The 22,541-nt window shown below is 45.9% G+C and overlaps 3 protein-coding genes across 3 annotated transcripts; all 3 read left to right on the top strand.

Moving 5' to 3' along the window:
• Window positions 1-47: 47 nt before the first annotated feature.
• Window positions 48-1,049, top strand: LOC125760131 (piggyBac transposable element-derived protein 4-like). Its single transcript, XM_049419855.1, has 3 exons — window positions 48-226; window positions 323-730; window positions 968-1,049. Exons 1-3 carry the CDS (start codon window positions 48-50, stop codon window positions 1,047-1,049), a joined length of 669 nt encoding a protein of 222 aa, XP_049275812.1.
• Window positions 1,050-3,602: 2,553 nt separating this feature from the next.
• Window positions 3,603-4,515, top strand: LOC119407029 (tigger transposable element-derived protein 4-like). The gene has a single exon (XM_037673855.2). It carries the CDS (start codon window positions 3,603-3,605, stop codon window positions 4,383-4,385), a length of 783 nt encoding a protein of 260 aa, XP_037529783.2. The 3' UTR covers window positions 4,386-4,515.
• An 837-nt stretch (window positions 4,516-5,352) lies between these two features.
• On the top strand, window positions 5,353-21,110 carry LOC119407027 (guanine nucleotide-binding protein-like 3 homolog; the record flags this gene model as incomplete). The annotated part of the gene is given in 9 exon segments (XM_037673854.1): window positions 5,353-5,452; window positions 6,353-6,456; window positions 7,172-7,298; window positions 8,003-8,090; window positions 12,299-12,622; window positions 18,203-18,333; window positions 19,423-19,526; window positions 20,257-20,413; window positions 21,016-21,110. Coding segments are annotated over 9 exon segments (1,203 nt in total), but the record flags the coding sequence as incomplete, so codon positions are not given.
• Window positions 21,111-22,541: the final 1,431 nt, after the last annotated feature.

The following is a 22,541-nucleotide window of genomic DNA, read 5'->3' as shown; positions in this document are numbered from 1 at the left end:
TCTCGCCGCGATAAAGTTTCGGGTTTGCTGCGCGAGCCGCGTCGATCATGGCGTCGTCATCGCGCGTAGACGCTCCCAAAAGACGACGCGTTTCTCGCGAATCCAGCGCATCAACAGTGGATTTTGAGGATATAATTAGCAGCAGTGAGTCTGGAGAAGATGTTGACTCATCAGATTTTAGCACCGATGACGAGGATGCGTCAAGTCAAGCCGCAACTTCCGACAGGTGAGTGTTTGCTGTATGCGAGGCGCACACTTTCTTGACTAATTAGTGGTTACGAGTGGCGGAGCGTGTACTCACAGCAATTTTACTTATTTTCAGGGTCTCAACGTCCTACGGACATGATTCCTTGCCGGCATCTGTCAAGCGTGTGCAGTTTCTGCCGAGACGAAACCCGGGGGTCGAAGTCGGCGGCGCGCTCCGGAGTAACGCACGGCGCTTCGTCCGGGCCGTCGATTTCTTCCAGTTGTTTTTCACCACGCAGCTGATCAGCATGATCTGCGATTACACGAACAAATATGCGTGGATGCATATTTTAGAGAGGCAGACATACGCGGAAAGAGACGGTTCGTGGAGGAACTTCAGTCCCGATGAAGTGATGAAGTGCATTGGAATCCTCATTTACATGGGAATTGTTGAGTTGCCTCGCCTTCATCTGTATTGGAACACCTCAGAGCTATTTTCGGGCCTCATTCCTCCGAAGATTATGCCGAGGAGCCATTTCTTTGCGTCCTTGCCTTCTGAGTGTCATGGACTCGGAGCAGACAGACCCCGTCCGCGATGGCAAGCTGCACAGGATAGCAAACCTACTGCAGCACATCAATGTCGTGTCTTCTCAGCTTTTTCAGCTGTACCGCAACTTGTGTGTGGACGAGAGAATGGTGAAGTCTAAGGGAAGATCGGGAATCCGTCAGTATATGCGTGACAAGGGGGTCAAATGGGGGTACAAACTCTGGGTCCTTGCAGACTCAAGGACCGGCTACACTGTCCAATTCAGTGTTTACACCGGGAAGAGGGAAGCGCCCAGCTCAAAGGGACTCGCCTATGATGTTGTAACGCGCCTATGCGAGTCTTACTTAGATCAAGGATACATCATCTACCTGGATAACTTCTACACTTCCACGTCTCTGTTTGTACACCTACTTGAGCGGAAAACTCTGTCTTGCGGAACAACGCGCAAAGATCGCCGCGGATTCCCCTCCCAGCTGAAAGATACCACCTGGGAGAAAAGAGCAGCTCGAGGAGACGTTCGCTGGATGCGCTGCAGTGACGTGCTGTACCTACAGTGGAAGACAAGCGCGCTGTAAACTTGATGAGCACAGCACACACAGCTAACAAACACGTAATTGCAACGCGAAAAGTGAAGAGGGCAGACAGATGGACCAAGATTCCCGTCAGGAAGCCGCTTTTGATAGAAGAGTACAACAAGGGCATGCTTGGTGTTGATAAGTCGGATCAACTCATTGCTTCCTATAACGTGTTGATGAATGTGTGAGATGGTGGAAGACGCTGTTTTTTCACTGCATCGCCATTGCCATCGTGAATAGTTTTATTCTTTTTGAGACACACCGGAGGATCACCCTGAAAATGATGAACTGTCAAGAAAGACCGGCTTTGACCAGCTCGCATTTCGAATTGAGCTGATCAACCAGATTCTGGGCACGGGCGAAAGACATGTCCCCCCTCCTCCACCTCCACAAAAGTCGGAACACAAGCCCCAGGTGCAACAAAAACGCCGAAATTGCAAGCTGTGCTACGAGAAGCAAAAGACACAGATGAAAACAGCAGTTTTGTGTCAGCCATGCGGGGTCTATCTTTGTTTCATCCCGACGAGGGACTGCTTTCGAGAATGGCACGAGACGCACCCTCACTAACTTTCTTTTTTGTGGGAAGAACAGTTTTCAACTCTAACTTTTGAAACTTTTTGCAAGATAAGAATCTACAAATTGTATATCTTGAATTTCTTTTAACCTTATTATTTTGTAAGTTATCCTCCTTTTTAAAGTGTTAAACGTATAATCACTGTGTAAACTTTTCTTTATAAACATTTTTTCATTAATATGTGTATTAAATATATGTACAACATTTATGTTATTGGGTAGAGCGTTCTTTTAGCTACATTTTGGTACCAAACAATGTAAATAAGGCGTTAGTATCTAGCCGGGAAAAAATTTTTTTCACACCTATTGAAAACGGCCCCTTTTCCCGCGGTAGCGAAAGAGTTAAACGGCACAAACGCTAAACACAACACAGACTTGCCCATAACAAAAGTAGTCTCACAACCATGGAATGTATAGCCAACGCCATAGCCAGACAAGCCAATCCAGTAGCCATATTTGGCTTGTGCTGCAGCAGTAGCAGCAGGGGCTGTTAGCTGCGTTAGGCCTACTTGCGTGACTACATACGGATATTTCGGCACGATGGAGAGCGCGAAGAAGCGGCCGCATCACGCACTCTCGCTTGAAAAGAAGCTCGAAATTCTAAAGGAGCTCGACCGAAGCGGCCTGACCAAGACAGAGGTGGCGAAAAGTTCGACATCCCGAAGTCAACGCTGTCGCGGATCCTGAAGAACAAAGAGACAATCGAAGGAGCCGTCAAGAATGGAACCTTCACGCTAAGCGGATGCGGATGCCGACGACGCCTTACGAAGAACTTGAAAAAGTTCTTTTCGTTGGTTCAAACGTGCGCGGAGTTCAAACTTCCGATAAGCGGACCCATTCTGGAGCAGAAGGCGCGAGAGATTGCCCTGCAGATGGGTGTTGAGAACTTCGCCTTAAGCGACGGATGGCTCAGTCGCTTCAAGAAACGCCACGGCCTTGTTTTCAAGGCAATCTCAGGTGAGAGTGCTGCAGTGAATAGAGACATTTGCACCGACTGGCAACAGGGGCGGCTTCAAGAAATTTTGAACAACTATGAGCCGCGAGACGTCTTCAACGTCGATGAGATGGGCCTTTTTTATAAAGTGCTTCCGTCAAAGACTCTCGCCTTCAAAGGCGAAGCCTGTAGTGGTGGAAAACACAGTAAAGATCGCATTACTGTGCTGGTGGGTGCCAACATGGCAGGTGATGAGAAGTTGAAGCTTTTAGTAATAGGGAAGTCGAAGCACCCACGTTGTTTCAAGGGCGTTCGACACCTTCCCGTTACGTATAATGCTAACGGAAGAGCCTGGATGACTATGGCAATTTTTGAAAACTGGCTACGGGAGGAAGATGCAAGATTTACGAGGCAAGGCAGGAAGGTTGTCTTGATCGTGGATAATTGTCCTGCCCATGGTCAGGTTGATGGACTCAAGTCCATCTTAGTAATAGGGAAGTCGAAGCACCCACGTTGTTTCAAGGGCGTTCGACACCTTCCCGTTACGTATAATGCTAACGGAAGAGCCTGGATGACTATGGCAATTTTTGAAAACTGGCTACGGGAGGAAGATGCAAGATTTACGAGGCAAGGCAGGAAGGTTGTCTTGATCGTGGATAATTGTCCTGCCCATGGTCAGGTTGATGGACTCAAGTCCATCTTAGTAATAGGGAAGTCGAAGCACCCACGTTGTTTCAAGGGCGTTCGACACCTTCCCGTTACGTATAATGCTTACGGAAGAGCCTGGATGACTATGGCAATTTTTGAAAACTGGCTACGGGAGGAAGATGCAAGATTTACGAGGCAAGGCAGGAAGGTTCTCTTGATCGTGGATAATTGTCCTGCCCATGGTCAGGTTGATGGACTCAAGTCCATTAGTCTCGAGTTCTTGCCAGCCAATGTAACTGCAGTGATCCAGCCAATGGATCAAGGGGTAATACAAAACATAAAAGTTCATTACCGCAGACAGCTGCTCCACCGAATGCTGCTTTGTGCAGACACTGGCAAGAGCTACAATGTAGATTTGTTGGCTGCCATTCACATTTTGGCCCACGCCTGGGAGCAAGTACAGGCAACAACCATACAGAGGTGCTTCCACCATGCGGGCTTTCAAGCTCAAGAACCATTACCTGATGAAGAGGAAAGCCTGGCTGATGCTGACGCTGATGCAGTATTTAATCAGGCTGTGCCCTCTGCCCCCTTCACACGACAGGACTATGAGACTATTGATGAAAGTGTTCAAACCTGTCGCGAGGAGACGCTTGAGGAACTGATTGCCGAAGTGCAAGCTGACGATCAACCTTCCTCCAGCGATGAATGTGATGATGTCATTCCCAGTGCAGTGGTGCCACCGGACAGTGCAGCTAAGGAGGCTGTTGAACTTTTGCAGCGCTATTTTGAGCATGAGGGTTGTCCTGAATTTCTCTCTAGCTTGTCAGGCATGGGTGCTTACTTTGTGAAGAAGCAGCTCAAGCATGCCAAGCAAACCACACTTCACTCCTTTTTCTCTCCTACTCATCCCGATAAGTAAGCTAGGGTTGGTGCAAACGAAATAAAGTTTTTGGTTCATGAAATATGTGTACCTTGCTTAAATGAAACTTCTGATAAATGGAACAGTTTTGTGGATCCCCTTCGAGTTCCGTTTAAGGGGAGTCCACTGTATTTAGAAGCTGCTGGTAAAGTACCACCTAGAATACTGAAGTAACTGCTGTATTCATGCTATGGTTAAAAAATACCTTGAAGGCTCTTGTTGCTACTGTATACGAGATTACTTTGGTTTACATAATTGGGGTATCTTTTGTCAATTAAGTATGACGGTAATGTTACTTTGTTAAAGTTTGTCAATATTTGTTTGAAATAAAACGTCATAGAAGTCTGGGCTTGTCCTGAAAATGGTGGCCTTGCTATTCACCAACTATTTGAATAGCATTCATTTCAGTATGATCACTATTCGATTTGTATTCGATCTGGTTCGAAATTTCACTATTAGCACACTCTTTACCTTTTGCTATTGAGTCCTGCTTTATTTATCCACATGGCTGAACCTTTTGGTCAGCTTACAAACACATTAGTGTACGACGTGAGGGCTCGAATCTGTTTTCAACAGAATCATATTTGTTGAGCAACTTGTTGTCTAGAGTTTCATTGCAAGGCAGAGGAATCATTAGGGAAAAATAAAAAGTTGAGAGCTTGCATGCAGTGACAGTTTTGTTGAAGAGAATGTTTGAAGTAAGATGTCTCTTTCTTAATAGCCTAGTTATGAGATGCATTTACTAACCTCACAATTGTACAATTGCAAATTCGTTCTTGGTTTTTACTGTTTGTCTGTTAACTTGGTCATCAACAGTGTTAGTGAACTCTTAAGTCTATACTTTCATTTTTTATGTGCATTGTTATTGCGGCCAGTCAAGTTTTCTTTGGCACTTTAAAAGTTCAGACTGTTGCTAGAAAATGAAGCTGTCAATCGCTTGCCGTCATGTGCTGTGCTGCGATTGCAGGTTCTTGATGCCAGGGATCCACTGGGAACACGCAGTCCACAATTGGAACAGCTGGTGCAGTCACGAGGCAAACGCCTTGTGCTGCTCCTCAACAAGATCGGTGCGTACCTTCTTTAACTTAATTATCTTTTTATATAAAAAGCTACAATTAAGAAGACAGTTTATATAACTGTCACAAGCAGTGTTACGGGCTACAGTATGTGTGGGGGACAGATAACATGACCGTTCATGGCATCTTCTGCCTCTTCGCTGGTTTAAACTACGTAGTAGCATGGAAGTTAAAGCACAAAACGATTTTATGTTTTTATGTTTATATTTTGTTTAGCCGGAGGACGTATATACAGCCTATTAGCGTCATGACTTTCATATGCAAGTCCAATGCAGGACGAAGTCATGTATGCTAGTTTTGTATAAAAAAATAAAAGCTTAACATAGGTGATATGCCCTCTGTTCTTGTAAAGTGAGGCTATTCGAGATATAAACTGCCATACAATTAAAAATGTGTGGTGTTAGCATCTCAGCAGGCTTCTGGGTCGACTTAATTTCACATTGAGTTATTGTTAGTTGAAGTGATAATGCAAGAACTGCAATGCCATAGGATTTACTGTTTCTTCATAGGGCTTCATTAGAGTTATGCTTGACATTCCATACGTGAGGATACCACTAAATAGGATAACCATGATGTTACCATTGAACTTATAGCTTTGCGTCTATGTACAAAACTCATGAAATGAAATGTGACAGGAAAACCATTTGTGCTGTTACAAGAGAGTGCCATGTCGGGTTATCACAAATCTGGTCACCAAAGGTGATATTTAAGCTGAGCCAAGGTTATGCTTATGTCAGGGTACGCTTTTCTTCCCCACTGTTCCTAGCTTCAGTTTTGTCGTCATTGTGGTTATAGTTTTTTTGTATTGTGTTCTGTGTTCGAGCGTAGGCCTTAGTGCATATAATTGCGCATAAAATTAGCTCGGAAGTATGAGACTCGTGCATCTTGCAGATTTGATTCCGCGAGAGAACTTGACAAAGTGGCTGCGTTACCTGCGCCGAGAGCTGCCCACCATTGCCTTCAAGGCGTCCACCCAGACTCAGAAGCAGCACTTGGTGAGTGTTGTCAATAATTTACATACGTTTGTGCAACAGCTTTCGTAGATCATATTTATGGGGTTTAACATCCCTAAGCGGCTCAGGCTATGCGAGATGCTGTATAACAAAGGCAGCAGAGGCCTAAATAATCTGTAGGATGTGAACACAAATAAGGTAAACACTGCAGACACACGTGTACTGATGAATGTGTAAATGTACAAGGTCAATTCTGGTGACTTCACGCACCAATATGGCTAGTTGTGATGGCATGAGGTACTACTACTAAAACATTCAAAATGGCTGCTTGTGCGTCACCAACGGAGCCACGCAGCAGAGCGGCCGTGGAAACATCACAATGTCTTCTGCAAGTACATGATGAGAAGCTCATACCGTGTCATAACATCAAGGTACAGTAGGAACCGAAACTAGCTTTTAAAAACATGTTGTAATTAACTTTTCAGAGTGTGCTCACGCTTACCAGTACATTTTCTTGGCTCTTGAAGACTTGGTCTTTCGTTTGACGCAAAAAAAAACTGAAAATTTTTGTCATTACCAGATACACAGATTTGTTTTTTGCGAAGTGGAGAGAGGGCATTTTCTCATTGATCCAATACTCTCCTTAGTCATGTAAAAGCACAGTATGATCTGCTAATCTAAATTCACAGTGCATACTTCCAGATGCTGTGTCAAGAGTTTTGTTTGTGATTTTTTTTCTTTTTGTGTTCTTTTGCAGTCCCAGCAGAAGGCTGCCCCTGATGTGGAGACACGGGCCTGTCTGGGTGCCCAGTTATTGCTCAAGCTGCTGGGGAACTATTGCCGCAACCAGGGGATCCAGGGGTGCATCACGGTCGGCGTTGTGGGTCAGTGGGCAGCACAGCAATTAAAAAGCCAATCAAATGTGCTTATTTAGTACATTAACTCCTTATCACACAATACATCATGTAAACAATATCCCTAGGACAACTTCTACTAGAACCGAAAAGAGAAAATTCTACGTAGTATTCACAGGACTGGCCTTGTACAATCAAGCACAGGAGTTCGCCCCTTTTCATTAGCTTTTTTTTTGTTGTTTAGTGCATCTAGCATTTGCTTGTCACTCTTGGAGCAAATGTAAAAGTACTACCTTCTTTTAACTTGCATCATGCTCATAAACACTGTGTAAATAAAATGTTGACACAAAATCCAAGTTTACAAATGGTCAGGCCTAGGTACCGAGCCTATCAATCAGTCAAGGATGCTGCTACCAGATTTTGAAATACTACTACTACTCCAAGATTGAGTTGCCAAAATGCATCATGCTTCTAGAAAGCAATGTTTCAAGTTTTTTTGATGGCTTTCATATTTTTTGCATGTTTGTTTTTTGTTTTTGCATGTAAAGTGATATGAACACAGTCCGAACTATGCTATTGCGTTCTACTCTTGAAAGTGAAGCTCAGGCGTCCTCCCAAGTTTTTTCTTAGCGTGATTACTAATTACGAGTAAATTGGCTCGGTACAGAGGTGACCTGCGTCAGAGATCAGGGTCTCCTGCACTGCTGAGTTGAATGGTTGGCAAATGTGTGCAGGCTATCCAAATGTGGGCAAGAGCAGCCTGGTCAACAGCCTGAAGAGGTCGCGGGCCTGCACTGTTGGAGCTGTGCCTGGTGTCACCAAGTAAGCATTGGGAACATTCACATTTATTGTCATTTTTCGTGATACAGTTTGACATTTGTCATCTGTTCTTATGTATATGTACCAGCTGCATGTTGTACAATTTGAGAACACGTTTGTATCAGAGTTTGAGCTTTCCACCATTTTTTCTAAGGCTTTCTGACAAGTGAGAGAAAGCCACCTATTCAGCACATGTGCCATGTACCTAGTACAGTAAAACCCCGTTAATTCGGACTTCACGGGACCAGAGAGAATGTCCGAATTAACCGAGGGTTCGAATTATCGCGAGTACGATCAAAACACTAGAAAAATGTTTCCGCCACCACCAGACTTTTATTTCTTAAAGAAGTCGGTGATCGCGGTTTGCTTCGCGGAGGCAACGTGCAAGGAAATCACAATTTTGCCAAGTTCCTGAAGGTGGCTGTCCGCGCACACTGTGCCGCAAAGCGGCGGTCTAGCTGACGCAGCCAGGCTTGAAATATTTCGGCCGTCATCCAAGCCTTTCTATTAAAGCGGTAGTCGACAGGCAGCTGCTTAATGTTCTTAAAACATCTTGGCTTCGCAGCCTTTCCGATCACCAGCAGCGGCAGCTACTCTGTGCCGGTCATGTTCATAGCCAGAAGAACCGTCACCCGCTCTCTACTCCGTTTCCCGTACGTAGAAAGGCGTGCGGAAAGTCCGGAACGCCAGGCCTGCACAACGCTTCACCGCGCAAGTTGCGGAACACCAAGGGTGCTATCGCGGAACGATGCCTTATGCCATATTCTATGCTATTCTTATCATCCACCACTCGTGGCTAAAGCCCCTCGTGGCTGGCTGATCGCGTTGATAACGCGGACGGACCGTCGCCATGTTGCCTGTTGCTGATGACAGTAGCGATGCACTGCCTTTCATTGTGTATGTGCCTCCGAGATGCAAAGCTCGTTTTAAATCTCGGAGGCCATAATCCGATCTCGTTACCTCGTTTTAAATCTCGGAGGCCATGATCCGATCTCGAAGTTGTTAGATGCGCCGTCGATTTCGGCTGCGAATCCGAATTATATCCGAACCGCGGCCATGGCGGTATCCGCTGCTGCTTCCCCGTCTCGACCCGACCTCGGTCGGGAGTTCGAATTAACCGAAGCGCGGTCGAATCTGTCCGAATTAATGAGAGTTCTCAGCCATAGAACAATGCACATTTTGGACGGGACCAGACGCCGCGTCCGAATTAAGGGGAGACGCGGGTCTTGGAACGGTCAAAAATGGTCAAAAAATCGATTTTTCGCAAAGCTTATTTTCGAGGCGTTTGTACTTCTGAGCACCTACTCTCAAATTGCTAACGCTAAATTCGGTCGGGAAACGCGATAAAATCGGCTTTCAAAGCACCCCGGCAGCACTAAAATGTCCCCAAAAGGACGAAATTTGTTCGAACTAGAGTTACTGTATATGCTACCTTTTAGCATATACAGTAACTCTAGTTCGAACTTCCCGCGCGCGCCATGAGCGTTGCAGCGGGCCGAGCGCCGCCATCTTGGGCTAGATTTGAAGCTGTTTTCTTTGTGCACATTTTGCGCCATCTCAAAATGGCGTCGCTCAAGCAGAACGGCCGCCGTCGCGGGTTTTCTGAAGGTCGTTTCCAGGCCACTGATTGGCTCTCACGCGGCGCGCTTTTCAAGCGCGCCTTTCCGAGTCTCCCATTGGCTGGCGCGACCGACACGTCATTTTTTTTTTCTTTGTGTTTGGTTCTCCGCCGTGGCTGTCCGTTTGTGTGCGCCTGCTTTTGCGATCGTGCGTGTTTCTCGACGGACCGTGTCTCTACTTTGTGCCGGTAGTTTTTCCACGCGATCGAGATGCCTGGAGACTCTCGTCTGAAACCATCGACGCAACGAGCTTTTGGAAGCCGTAAAAAACGGGCTTGGAACAAGAAGGCGCCGGCTACAAGTGCACCGTCGGCAGCGGAGTTGGAGTCGCGGCCGGACCCTTTGGACCTGCCGGGAACTTCAACTGACGACACCGTGGGACCAAGTTCGACTAGCGAAACACTTCGGGTTGATGCCGCGTACTACTCAACGGCGGAGCAGGCGCAGCGAGTTGAGAGATCGGCGCAAACGAAGACCGTTCTGTCTGGAAAGTCGGCTACCCAGCGCAAGTTCGACCTTCTTGGAGTAAGCGCGGAGTGCCAGACCGGTGACGCCGGGACCGATTTTTTGCTCGTCGATATGAAAGTTTTGAATAACTTTTTTGCACAAGCGAAGTGCGACAAATGCGACGCAAAAAGTCTCAGCGTGAGGAAGGCAACGGACAAGGAGTACGGCCTTGCGGTAAAGCTTATTTTTTCTTGCAGCAGTTGTGATTTCGAGAAGAAGCAATTTTCTTCTCCGAGAGTGAGCGGAACTGCCACCATCACTCCCTTCGAAGTCAACATGAGGGCCATGAAGGGGATACAGATGATAGGCAAAGGTGTTACTGCCCTTTCGGACTTTTGTGCGTGTATGAACCTTTCGCACCGAGGCTTGCACCACAAGACGTTTCAGGGACACCTAAAAAGTTTAGTGAAAGCCTGCGAAAACACAGCGACTGAAAGTGAAGCTGCTAGTGTGGCAGTAATAAAAGAGCTGTATACAGACTTCCTGAACCCCATAGGGAACATCGATGTTGTGTTCGACGGCTCATGGATGACGCGAGGTCGGAGCTCACACATAGGTGTGGGCTGCATCATTGAGCTCTACACTGGCCTTGTAATTGACCATGTTGTTTACTCAAACTTTTGTCTCGGCTGTGCCCTGGGACCACAGCCTAGAAAAGACTCTCTGCGTTTACGCAAGGCAAATGCAACTCATCTGAAGAGCACCAACACAAAAAAGACTCTTGCAAGGAGACACAAAACGGGTGCAACTGAAGATTACAGTCCTGGACTACTTTGAAGGTATTCTCTCAAGCATAGCAACCTATTACCCAGGGTAACATGCTGCCTAACATCTAGAAGGTTCTTCCTAAAGACTGAAAAGACATGAGCAGCCAGTCGCTTGAGCCTCATACCCCATGGCTTTTCCAGAACCCCCCAGCCGCTTGTCATGGTGGGGTTTTGATCATGCTTTGCACATTGGAAAATTTTTTTAGATATGATTCCTTGGGTGGAACAAGACACTTTCTGTTTTGTTTTGAAGGGAAACAGATGGGGAACATGTGAATAAAATTTATGGTTAAAGGTTCCTTTTAGAAATTTATACAGTGCGTGTCAATCTTCAAACGCGATTTTCTCAGCTTCACATTTTTTGCCAACTTGACCAGCCTTACGGATCTTTTCATTATGTTTTTGTAAGGTAATTTTGATAAATTTTATACCGTTGAATTCGTAAGAAATAGGACTGTGGAGCTATGCTATTTTTTTGTGGCTAAGATGAACATATGAAATTTTGTGAACAATAATGTGAGCTAATTGCATTTCAAGATTACACAATGTCAATACAATTGAAAGTTCTTATATGATGATATATCTCAGTGACAATATAAATAGCATAGCTCCACATGGCAGGTCTTTGGCTACAGCTGCATCTTAAACAGAACCTAAAAATACTGAGGGAAAGTGTCTTAATGACCCGTAAGAAATTACCTAATTAGATTTCACTTATGCTCTCACAATTTGATAACTAATTGAAGTACATGAAAACTAATTATATTTTTGAAAACAGGAGGAAGAAATACATATACACACCCAATTTCATTACAATATCTCCAATAATAAAACTTTTCGTTTCGAGACCAGTGTCTCCCCTTATTAACCGAAATTCCGAATTAACGGGGGTCGAATTAACGAGATTTTACTGTACATGGCACATGTGCATTTTTCGCTGTCAGGACTAGAGAAGAACGGTTAATGCATGCACTCGTGAGAGCAGGTTGTTGAATGGTTTCCATGCGCCATGACAGCTGGCACTGTGCAGCGCAAGAGAAGGAGAAAGCATGTGCGAAAGCGTGAAGAGGAGCGAAGCTAAGGAATGGGTTAGACCACCGCATCCGTGCATTGCACGGTTTGTCCCAAGGCAATGCGTTGCACAGCGGTGGAGTCTGCACTCCTGTCATATCTTACTCCATGGTTGTAACAGACTATAATAACAAGGGTCACCAGAGATCTTGCTGCAGATGTTATGCTTGGGATAACTTGAGCTTAGCGATTCTCGGGCAGTTGGTCGACATGACTTAATCTTTTGGATCTTGGACTGTCTGTGCAGATACATGCAGCGCGTCCAGTTGGACAGCCATGTGTGGCTGCTGGACAGCCCCGGTGTAGTGCTGGCCTCGGGTGATGCAACCGAGGCCACGGTGGCACTGCGCAATGCCAAGAGCCCCCAGTCCCTGGAGGACCCCGTGGGACCTGCCTGCTCTATCCTGCGACGGGCATCGCGCGAGCAACTCATGCTCCAGTACCGGCTACCCGAGTACGGATCTCCCGAAGAGCTGCTGCTTATGCTGGCAAAGCGGATGGGGAGGCTTCGTAAGGGCGCCCTGCCCGATGCAGCCGCAGCAGCCCGAAAGATCCTCTCCGACTGGAACTGGTTGGTTGCCACTGTCTACCTTAGATTTCCTTGCTTCTGTACCCTTCTTGCTGATGAGTCGACAGGCATTGTGCCCCTTCCGGTGGCCTCAGTGGTCAGCCTCTTCTTTCCTTTATTGTCCTTTTTGTCAGTCCTGTGTTTTAAAAATCAAATAGTAATATACAATAGCAAAAAAGAAACGTTTAGGTGGCATCAGATATCACTAGGTTTGTACTTGCACCTATTTTGCTGTACTTGCCATTGTTCTTGATGTTAACCTAGCTCGTTCTTATTTCTATGTATTTGCCTTTGTTTTTTTATATTAACCTACACTCCTGCTTTTGTATCTGACCCCCCTTACGCAATGCCTCTGTGAGTCATAATTACGACTAAAACTGTGCTAAAAACACAAAGACAAAGACGAGGAAAACAGGACTTGCGCAGCCTCTGTGAGCCCTGTAAGGTATATTGTAAATAAAGAAATCTGGATGGTAAGAATTTTCATTCGCATTCCGCAGCTTACTGACACTGATGAAAAGAGAAATGTATTATCAGTGAATCCTACCAGTGCTCATGGCTGAAACTGGGAATCTGACAAAGAAAATTGTAAAATGCTAATGACCACACATTGAACAATTGAACAGAAGATGTTAGGAACAAGGCAAGGCAACAGCATAATGTCAGTATGGATTGTAGAGCAAGTGCAGTTACAGTTGAACCCAGTTATATAACAACCCAGGTACAGTCGAGCCCGCTTATAACGAACCTGAGCGTGATGCGGCATCCGTTCGTTATATCCTGAAGTTCGTGGTAAATGAAACACAGCTTTAAAAAAGTTGCAAGTGAAAACCAAAAATTTATTTTTTTGCGATAAAGTCAGTGATGCACGTCTGTTTCGACAGCGCAGATGTGATAAGTACAGTCTCGAGTTTATTTAAGGTGGCAGCGTGTTCTTCGCCGAGGCCCTTGGCATATACAGTAAAAGCTCGTTAATTCGGATTTCTAGGGACCGGGAAAAATGTCCGAATTAACCGAATGTCCGAATTATCGAATGGTCGAAATAAACACAATAAATGCAAGAGTTTTTTCAACATACCTTTACTTTACAAAGTAATCGCAGATGCGTGTCTGTTTTCGAGCAGAAATTCGCGCGGACACAATTTTTCTGAGCCCTTCAAGGTGCTCAGCAGCTCGCATGATGTCTGCAGTGTCCGCAAAAGTTTCACCCGTCATCCACGCTTTTCGGTTGGCACGGTAATCCACGGAAAGATTGTTGATGTTCTTAAAGCAGCACGGCTTTTGAACCTTTCCGATAACGAGAAGCGGCAAGTGCTCTGTTTCCGTCACGTTGGCGGCTAAAAGTACGGTTACTCGTTCCTTGCTTCTTTTGCCGCCGATAGAAGGATCCCCTTTCATCACTCTTCATCACATCTTGTCGGGAGAGCCCATTATTCAGAGCACGCAAAATTTCTACTTTGGTGGTGAAGTCCTTGGCCTCGTACTTGGGCCGCTTCGCCGGCGTTGCCATCGGCGGAGAGTGCGGTCACACGAGAAGTCGGCACAAAAGCACCAGCAACGATCAAGCTAAAGGAGCCGGTACTGAAACGTTCCTCGATAAATCGGCGATCAATGATGCAGCGCACCAACGGGAACAAAGCAACAAAACCCACACGCGAAAAAAAGGTGTTCAACCAGTCTCAATCCAAGCCAAGTCGATAATTGATGTCCATGGCGATGCTGCGTTTGAGCTTCACTTTTGTTCCGAATTGTTCCTTTTTCGTTTTCGAGCCTCGCCAGCAGCCCGAAAGTTGCCGAATTATCCGATTTGCCGTCAAATCTGCCGAAATAACGAGCGCCCAATCTCATAGAGTGATGCGTATATTTACAGGGACCAGATGACGTGTCCGAATTAACCGATTTTCTGAATTAACGAGAGTCAAATTAACGAGCTTTTACTGTACAAGCTGCCTGAGGCTATCTATGTAGCCAATTGCTACAGGCACGCTTGTGGGCGCTGGCTCTGAAGTTTCGTCGTCGTCGTCATCCGATTCCTCCGAATCGCTCTTGCCGCGCACATCATTCACTATGCCCTCATCCGTGCACGGTTCCGCAGTGTCGGCATCATCGTAGGCCGTAATGAAGTCCTCCCAGCAGGTGTCCCGCTCTCCCATGTCAGAGTCGACGACGCGCTGCCACAAATCGCTGCCGCATCGGTCCTCTTCGGGAGCTTCAGGCTCGGCATCGGGTCCGACGTCAACGAAGCCGGCCTTGCGGAAACAGTTTTGCACGCATGTAGCCGTCACCTCCATCCACGATGCCTTCAGCATATCCAGAGCTGAGTACAAAGTCACCCGTAGCGGCAGGTTGGCTGCCGGGCGTTCAACAGCTATGAGCAAGCGCTCCACAACGCGGCCCCTATAATAACTCTTAAACACGCGAATGATGCCCAAGTCAAGCGGTTGCACTTTAGACGTTGTGTTGGGCAGCAGGAAGAGCAGGGTCGCTGCCGTCAGAGAGGCTTGTACGTGGTGCGCAGAGCAGTTGTCGACCACGAGCAGCACGCGCCTGCCATGCTTGTGCATGTCGTGGTCAAATTCGCTCAGCCATTCTACGAATAAATCGCGCGTCATCCATGCTTTCGCATTATGCCTGTAACGCACAGGCACATAGCCCTGGAAGCAACGCAGCTTCTTTGACTTCCCGATTACGAAGGGCATGCACCGGTCACTGCCATCCATATTCGTGCACAAAAGTGCTGTGACGCGCACTTTACTGTGTTTGCCGCCAGCGCACGTATCGCCTTTTATGGCGTGAGTTTTTTCTGGCAGCATCTGATAGAATAATGCAGTTTCGTCTGCGTTATAGACGTCTCGCTCTGCATAGCTTAAAATGGTGTCTCAATTTGTTTCAAGCCACGAGGCAACGTCTTGGTCGCTTGCCGAGGCCGCCTCACCAACTATCGATTTGAAAACGATGCCATGGCGCACCTTGAACCGATGTAGCCAGCCATTTCTGGGGCAGAAGTCAGGAAAGTCCAACAGGAATGCAAAGTCTTTCGCTTTGGCCAGCATCATAGGACCGCTTACCGGAATGTTCCGAGCCCGCGCGTCGACGAACCATTTCAGTAGCGCGTCCTCCACGTCCGCGTAGGTGGCCCTTCGCAGACGCTTTCTGTCAGTCGAGTTGGCATCGGCACTGATGATCTTGTCCTTGTTTTTCAGGATCGTCAATATGGTTGACTTGCTCACGCCGTACTTTTTAACCAACTCGCAGTTTTTCACACCTTGAGAGGGTGCTGTTAAAATGGCTCGCTTGGTAGCAATGTCCAGCGCTTTTCGCTTCGTGCCACCTTCCGCCATTCTGACCGCACGCTACGCGAACACCAACAGTGAGCAAGACGCGCACGTGTGATAAGACAAGCAAGCACGTGTAACTTCTCTGGGCTCGTTTCTAGCCAAAAAAAAGAAAGCCGGATGCGGCAGTGGCGGCAGCGTCGCAGAGCTGTGGAGACTAAAGTCCCTAGATTTTTCCTTCTTCTTCCTTAAGTACCGACAACCATTGAAGCGCCCCCGACGAATCTCATTGGCTAACGCTGGTTTTCGGTAGCCATGTTCTTTCTAACGCTTTTCCAACACCTGGTGAAACGTGTCCCCCGCTCACTACTGACGGGGGGTTGGCGGGAGAAGAAAGGCGCGTTGCGTTAGCATATTGTCCGCTGAAAGATGCGTGGCTAATGTATACTTAGACGTACGTGGCTTGTAAATCTTCTAAGTTAGGAAGAAAATGGCAGCAGACGCCGGTTGCTCGTGAAAGAGGGCCAGGAGAGAAGGCAGTTGTCGGTACTTAGGTAGAAGGGAAAAATCTAGGGACTTTAGTGGAGACTGGCGAAGGAGCTGAGAGGAAGGGTAGTTCGGGTAGCTTGCTTGGAAGAGTAGCCTGCGCGGGCTGTGCGCGTGTCAGAAAAATTTAGGGCCCATTCAAGCTCAGTGAGCATGCACGCGGAACGAATCGCGAATTGTCGAAGTCGAGGATGCGGGACAAAGGACGGAGGGGTGCATAACAAAACAATGGTCGGGGAGAGCTACAACTAGACAGCAGTGGAGGCAGGGTTAACAATAGGAATCTATGGGTACCTCGCCGATGGCTTATCGGTGGTCGAAAGTGGTGTCCCGGGAAGTCGCCGGAGCGCCGACTTCGTTCGCTGTAACCGATCGGCAGGGCTCAGAGACGTTCGTTGTAAGTGCGATTTTGCGCCATTGAGATAATGTATATTTCCACGGTCACGCGGGCATCGTTCGTTTTAAGTGAAAGTTCGTTTTAAGTGGGACTGTTATATGTGGGCTCGACTGTATAACCATCCATCAGTAATACTAAAAAGATCATTTTATAAAAATGAATTGCTCGAAATGTACTCAAGATAATGTAGGCTCACACAGTGACTAGGCATACATTCTGCTCTGCTTCATAGGTAATGTATTGTTATGACAGTATGACCAGCATCTACAAGGAAAAAGTTTGCAAATTGACAGCCCGCATTCTTCACATGAGAAAAAGAGTGGTCTTCATTGAGCACAGAACACTCACGAGGATCTTGACAATGAATTTCATTTGTCTGAAGCCACAAGCGATGCTAAAGCAGATGTTGCAATGTTTTGTATCTGAGTAAGCTGGCATTTGCATCTAATACTCAGAAAAAATGCTTCGCTATAGTTGCTAAGTTTGTCTAGCCTGCACGGCAGGGCTCTATGCATCGGATGGCTGCCTGTGTGGCAGAGGCTGCACACAGTGGTGGCAAATTGGGCAAGTTATTATGGCATGATCTTGCCTTATTTTCAGCACAACTTAAAGGAACCCTGCAACAGTTTTCCAAGTAATCATCGAGTGGCTTCATTAAAAAAGTTTATTGCCTCACGAATCGACCGCTGCAAAAATTTTTAGAATTCGTCCAGTACGAGCGGAGTTGGCAGAGATTTGTCGCACACTGTAATTGCTTTCTCTCATCCCGACGAGCACGCTGGGAGCTAAGCAGGGAGGGTTGGCCCGAGAGAAAGAAGTTATGTCACGTGCGTGTCATGACCTTGAGCACTTTTTCTCTTTTTTTTTTTCTTTTCGAACGTGTCGCTTACTTCAGTGTGATTGCACACGCGCAGGCACTTGGCGGCCTCTCGAGGCAGCCTCCCTAACTATGCAGTTCGCGATGCTCAAATCGGCCAATGTCCGTGAATTTAGGTAGTATATGGCATCATTTGTAGAAGAAGAGGGAGTGATTTTCGGCTGACTTTGAGAATTAATACTAACTTCCAGGCCGCGTGCTGCGACTACCGATTGGAAGCATTTTCTGACCAAGTGTTGCAAGGCCCTTTTAAGTTGAGGAGATAGGAAAAAGAAGAGACAGGCAGGAAAAGATGACAGGATGGGCACGTTTGTTTTTCCTAATCCCTCAACCTGAGTTGGACAGAAGACAAGACAAGGTCATGACTACTCACACTTCCACAGACAGCACTTCTCTTTCTCACTGTGGTGAGATATTAACAATTAGATATGGTAAAAGCTTCATACGAGACAAGTCATGCAAGGAGAAATGTCATTTGTGATTTTTAGCGGCCGCATCAAGTATTGCACGGAGCCTCCCGAGGACAAGTCGAGTGTGGAAGGCAGCAGCATCGTGTCGGCCATGGCTGCTGAGTTTGACTTGGACGCAATCGCCGAAGAGGAGGAGCGTGAGCTGAAGGGTATGGCTCCCTATTCATTTTTTTGTTTCGCTGGGATTAACATGCCTGCAATACGTGGAGAAGACTGAAGTAGGTGCCTTACTACCAGATTTGTTCTTAATCTGGTTCTGGTTAGTCTTAATTCTGGTTCATACTAGCTGCTGTCCAGGCATCCTTGCTTATTTAATGCATGTTATTGAGTGCTTCCCACACTCATCTTTCCCTGGCCCATCGGGTGTACTTTGTCATTAGTCAAAATATCAGCTTATCGCTGCACTTTTGGAGAGATAGAAAGTGTAGTTTGAAATAAATTGTCCTGATATTGTAGTTGAACCAATTAGGTATAACTGTGTAACTGGGGCAGCCACTCTTCTAACTGAGTTAATGTTATGCTTTGTGCTATTTTGTGTTGATGTAGTATTCTGAAAACCCCATGCTTCTCTGTAATGCTTTGGCTCCAAGAGTAAGTAAATGAGAATGGAATAGAAATAACAAAGCTGTCACTGGCAACACGAGAGCAAAATAAATTGCTACTTGGAGGCACAGGAAGCTGCGAAATTCACATTGTTTTTTAAAAATGCATTTTCAGAATCCCTTTGTGTGCTCCAATGTTTAATGATGTAGTTTTTTTTTTTTTTTTTCATTTTGAGTGCACAATCACTCTTGGCACTTGAATTCCAATCGCTATTGTAGCAGCATATCACTGTGTGCCAGAGCCATTTAAAAAAAAGAAAAAAAAGGGGGGAGGTGGGGAGGAAAATGCCAGGCCTGCACGGAAATTTAACACACTTGCCTTTTCTTGGATAACACCTCCTAATGACTAAAGTGAGCTTATTTTCAATAAAACACAGTTTCGCTGCAGCAATTGTATGTGCATTTCACTTGCTTCTGGCTGCAAATTTCAGTCAGCCCTCTTACTCAATATATTTTGGGCTCTCAGAGCTGTGGTTTCAACAGCTGCACACCTTGGCGGACTAGGCTGACAGGCTGCAGTGGCCCAGAAATTCTTAACTCAAAGAAACTGAAAAGAATGTTTCTGGAGTAGACTGATGATATCCATATACACACCAATGCGGGCTCTTACATCATCAACCACCTTTTTCGATCCAGGTCTTCCCGTAGTTCGGCCAATGGACGTTGTTCCTTTGGAGTCCATGGGAACGGCAGACATGGCACCAGAGGAAGAAACCACCACCTCTATGGACACAGGCCAGGTATGGAGTGCCGTGTGCAAGCAGACACGGTGTCTAGTAACAAGATGGTTATAGAGTACGCGGAATTCTCTCGGGGCAAGCGAATGCCAAGTTTTAACGCCTTTCACGGGCTTGCTAACTGCTTGCTGCATTATGACCCAAGTGCAGGTTGTGTCAAATCATAAGTGGTAGCTTATGTCCCTTACTGCAATTATCGCATTTTCTTACATATTACCCACACCTTCAGCAACGATTCGTGGACTATATTCTGAATATCATACCCGTGTATTGCCGCAAAGCTAGCTTCCTTTTATAGCTGCGAAGCATTGCCGTGAAGCCACCTTTGCAGACCAGAATTTGCGTTTTTTGTCTTGACCTTAGCTCCAAATTTCTAAAACTTATTGTGTGGTTATAGGGAGAAAATACTATGTATTCATAATTGTTGTCCATACTTTGTACAAGAGTTGAGGCTTGCTGTCAGTTATTTGTCTGGCTGCATCAACAGCAGCATTAAGAATGTAAAAACTCTGGTGTGCCACTTTAGGTGCGCACTGCTGAAACAGCAAGGGTAAAAATTGACTCGGAGTAATCCACTACTGCATGTTGCCAACCAATAACTTGCACTCGCAATTGTTTGAACAGCATAGGGATTACAGGAATCTCTCTGCTGCAGCACAAATCCTGGAATATGTGCTTCGTGGTTAAAATGTGATGAAGAAGTCACCTTTTTTCACTTGGCTACTTACGACAGGAGGTTGGGCCACAGTGGACAACGGAGGCACCACGCAAGAAGGCAGCAAGCTCCAAGCTGGCTGCCAAGAGTGAAAGTGTGATCGAATCAGGGCTGCAGCAGAACAAGGCTCGGCGGAAAGAGTTCAAAAAGATGCTCAAGAAGCGTAAGCGATCTGGTAAGTTCCCACGGTGCCCGATTTTTTTCCCCATGCCCTAGATCTGCTTAGTACTAAAGGGCAGCGCCATCATGTAATTGAAGTAGAGTCTGCTAATCATGAATGTCCCTTAGCAATCCCTGAGCTCTGGCTTTTCGATCAGGTACTTGGAGCAGTTTGTAAAGGCGCCATAGCAAAGCAGTGCACAAAGTCGAACTTTGTGCAGCGACATTTTGGGTAGGAGGATTGATATGCTGGGCGGAAGCATGTTAGGACCAACTGCAGTGCATTCTTTAATTTTCACTTTGACGGCTTTTGAGTTACGTCAGTTTTTGGAGTGTATGCATAGCTTGGAACTTGCTCCACTTTTGATTTTTGATTTACTACTTAAAACATAGCACTTTGAACTTGCTGTGCTGTGTTATTATATATTTGCAAGAGTTTTTGTAGTGTATACTTTCCCATTCCCATGTTATTTGCGTGCATTGGCACTTACTTTGCGGTTCTTTTATGGTTAGCATCTCCGCGAAGTTATCAGTTATTTGGGGGTTTCTAGATCTCATGTTTGCGACTGAGTAAGTGTGAATGTTTGACAATATGTTTTGTGTTTCTCTCCTTTTCAGACAAGGTTGCGTCTGCACTTTCGGACTCCTTAGAATCTGCCCTTGCTGGCTTAGGTGGAAATGAATGAAGATATTAAAGTTAATTTTGAAGGAAAGCATTCTGTGTGTCTTTGACCCTTCTAACTCATCACAACTATCATTTAGCCACCTTTTCTATATTGTGTGGCGACTGATTCCAGTAATATTAATAAAGACCGATTGTGTGTGGGCATTAACTGTTATGTGAAAGCATTATGAGATTAGTAGCGAGGGAATTTTGCAACTGCATACGTGTTATTTTTTTTCATAATTAACAGGGGAAAACATGTGCAGCCATTTTGCCATGTGGAGTGATTTGCGGTGAAAGGCATCACATTTGGGACATAAATTGAGATAAGCTTGCAAAATTACTTTTCACCTTTTTGTGTCTTGTTTGGCTAAACGAAGCAGCGTCTAGCATGTAGTCTTGCAAGATCTGGTGCGGGCTATGGATGATGTGTTTGGGGGCTTTCAACTGATACTCGTTGAACAATATTAATGAAAATTGCAAATACATTCCAAATGAAAATATCTTCACAAACAACCTCTGCTGCTGAGGAGGCCCGCATGATGTTTCTCTTGAAATATTGCTTGCTAAACTTAAGGCGCTTCCTAGTGAGATCGGGCAAGAAGCCGGCAGGCAAAATGGAAAATAAAAAAAAAGAAAGATAAAGCTGGGTGAGCTTGAGAATGCTCGAACTATGAACAGCAGAGCTGTTTAAGCTCGCCGTCGGTCCGTGACGGGTAAACAGAAATGATGATCATCATGAACCAGCACTCGCTCTCTTTGTCCTCTTCTTGTGCGTCGCTTTCAGAACACATGTGCCGATTTGACCGGCATGTAATGCAATATGATAGGCGAGTGGGAGAGAAAGAAAGAGAAACAAATTCTTGGTGAGGCCAAATTTGAATCCATAAACCCACGATCGAAAGGCGAGCAACGTAGCCATGCGGCTATCCAGGCGCGCTAGCAGAGCGTATCGTAGCTTTGTACAGGAGGAGAGATGTGGTGGAAGGGCGAGAGTAAAGCATAGCATAAAAAGAATGAGAAAGGAAGATAGAATCAAAGAAAGGTTGAGAAAGAAATAGAGAGGAAAAAGATAGAAAGAGGAAGCAGGCGAGAGAGAAAGATGGGGAAAGAGACGGATAGATTTAGAGTACGGAATTAATAGAAATAAAGAGAGAAATAGAAACAAAGCACGCGGCCCAGCTCCGCACTTCCTTCAAGCGTGGCACCACTAATGCGATGCTGCCTTAATTTTTCACAATTTTAAAGAGTGTAGGAATGTTTAGCCGTATGAATTCTTCCGCTAATCAGAGTAAAGAAATTGAAATAAGCGAGCACTGCAGGCGCCGAATAAGGGTGGGAAACACCTTCCGGGTCTACGAAAGTCACGGCATCGTCCAATCTCGGAGGCTATGAGTCCATTTTCGCGAAGTTCACGAAAAATGCGTAGCCTTTGATATTTATTTTGTTGTTCTGATAAACCTCTCGTGGGAATAGTCTA

This window comes from Rhipicephalus sanguineus, chromosome 10, assembly GCF_013339695.2.
Source record: "Rhipicephalus sanguineus isolate Rsan-2018 chromosome 10, BIME_Rsan_1.4, whole genome shotgun sequence".
NCBI lineage: Eukaryota > Metazoa > Arthropoda > Arachnida > Ixodida > Ixodidae > Rhipicephalus > Rhipicephalus sanguineus.
The sequence above is the reverse complement of the archived record's forward strand: the minus strand, read 5'-3'. Positions and strand labels throughout refer to the sequence as shown.

Bases quoted from the DNA above. Each gene is read 5' to 3' on its own strand.
- LOC125760131 (XM_049419855.1), top strand. From the start codon at position 48: ATGGCGTCGTCATCGCGCGTAGACGCTCCCAAAAGACGACGCGTTTCT. The intron at 227-322 runs GTGAGTGTTTGC...ACTTATTTTCAG, and splicing joins CAAGCCGCAACTTCCGACAG to GGTCTCAACGTCCTACGGAC. The intron at 731-967 runs GTCCTTGCCTTC...GGGTCCTTGCAG, and splicing joins CCGAGGAGCCATTTCTTTGC to ACTCAAGGACCGGCTACACT.
- LOC119407029 (XM_037673855.2), top strand. From the start codon at position 3,603: ATGACTATGGCAATTTTTGAAAACTGGCTACGGGAGGAAGATGCAAGA.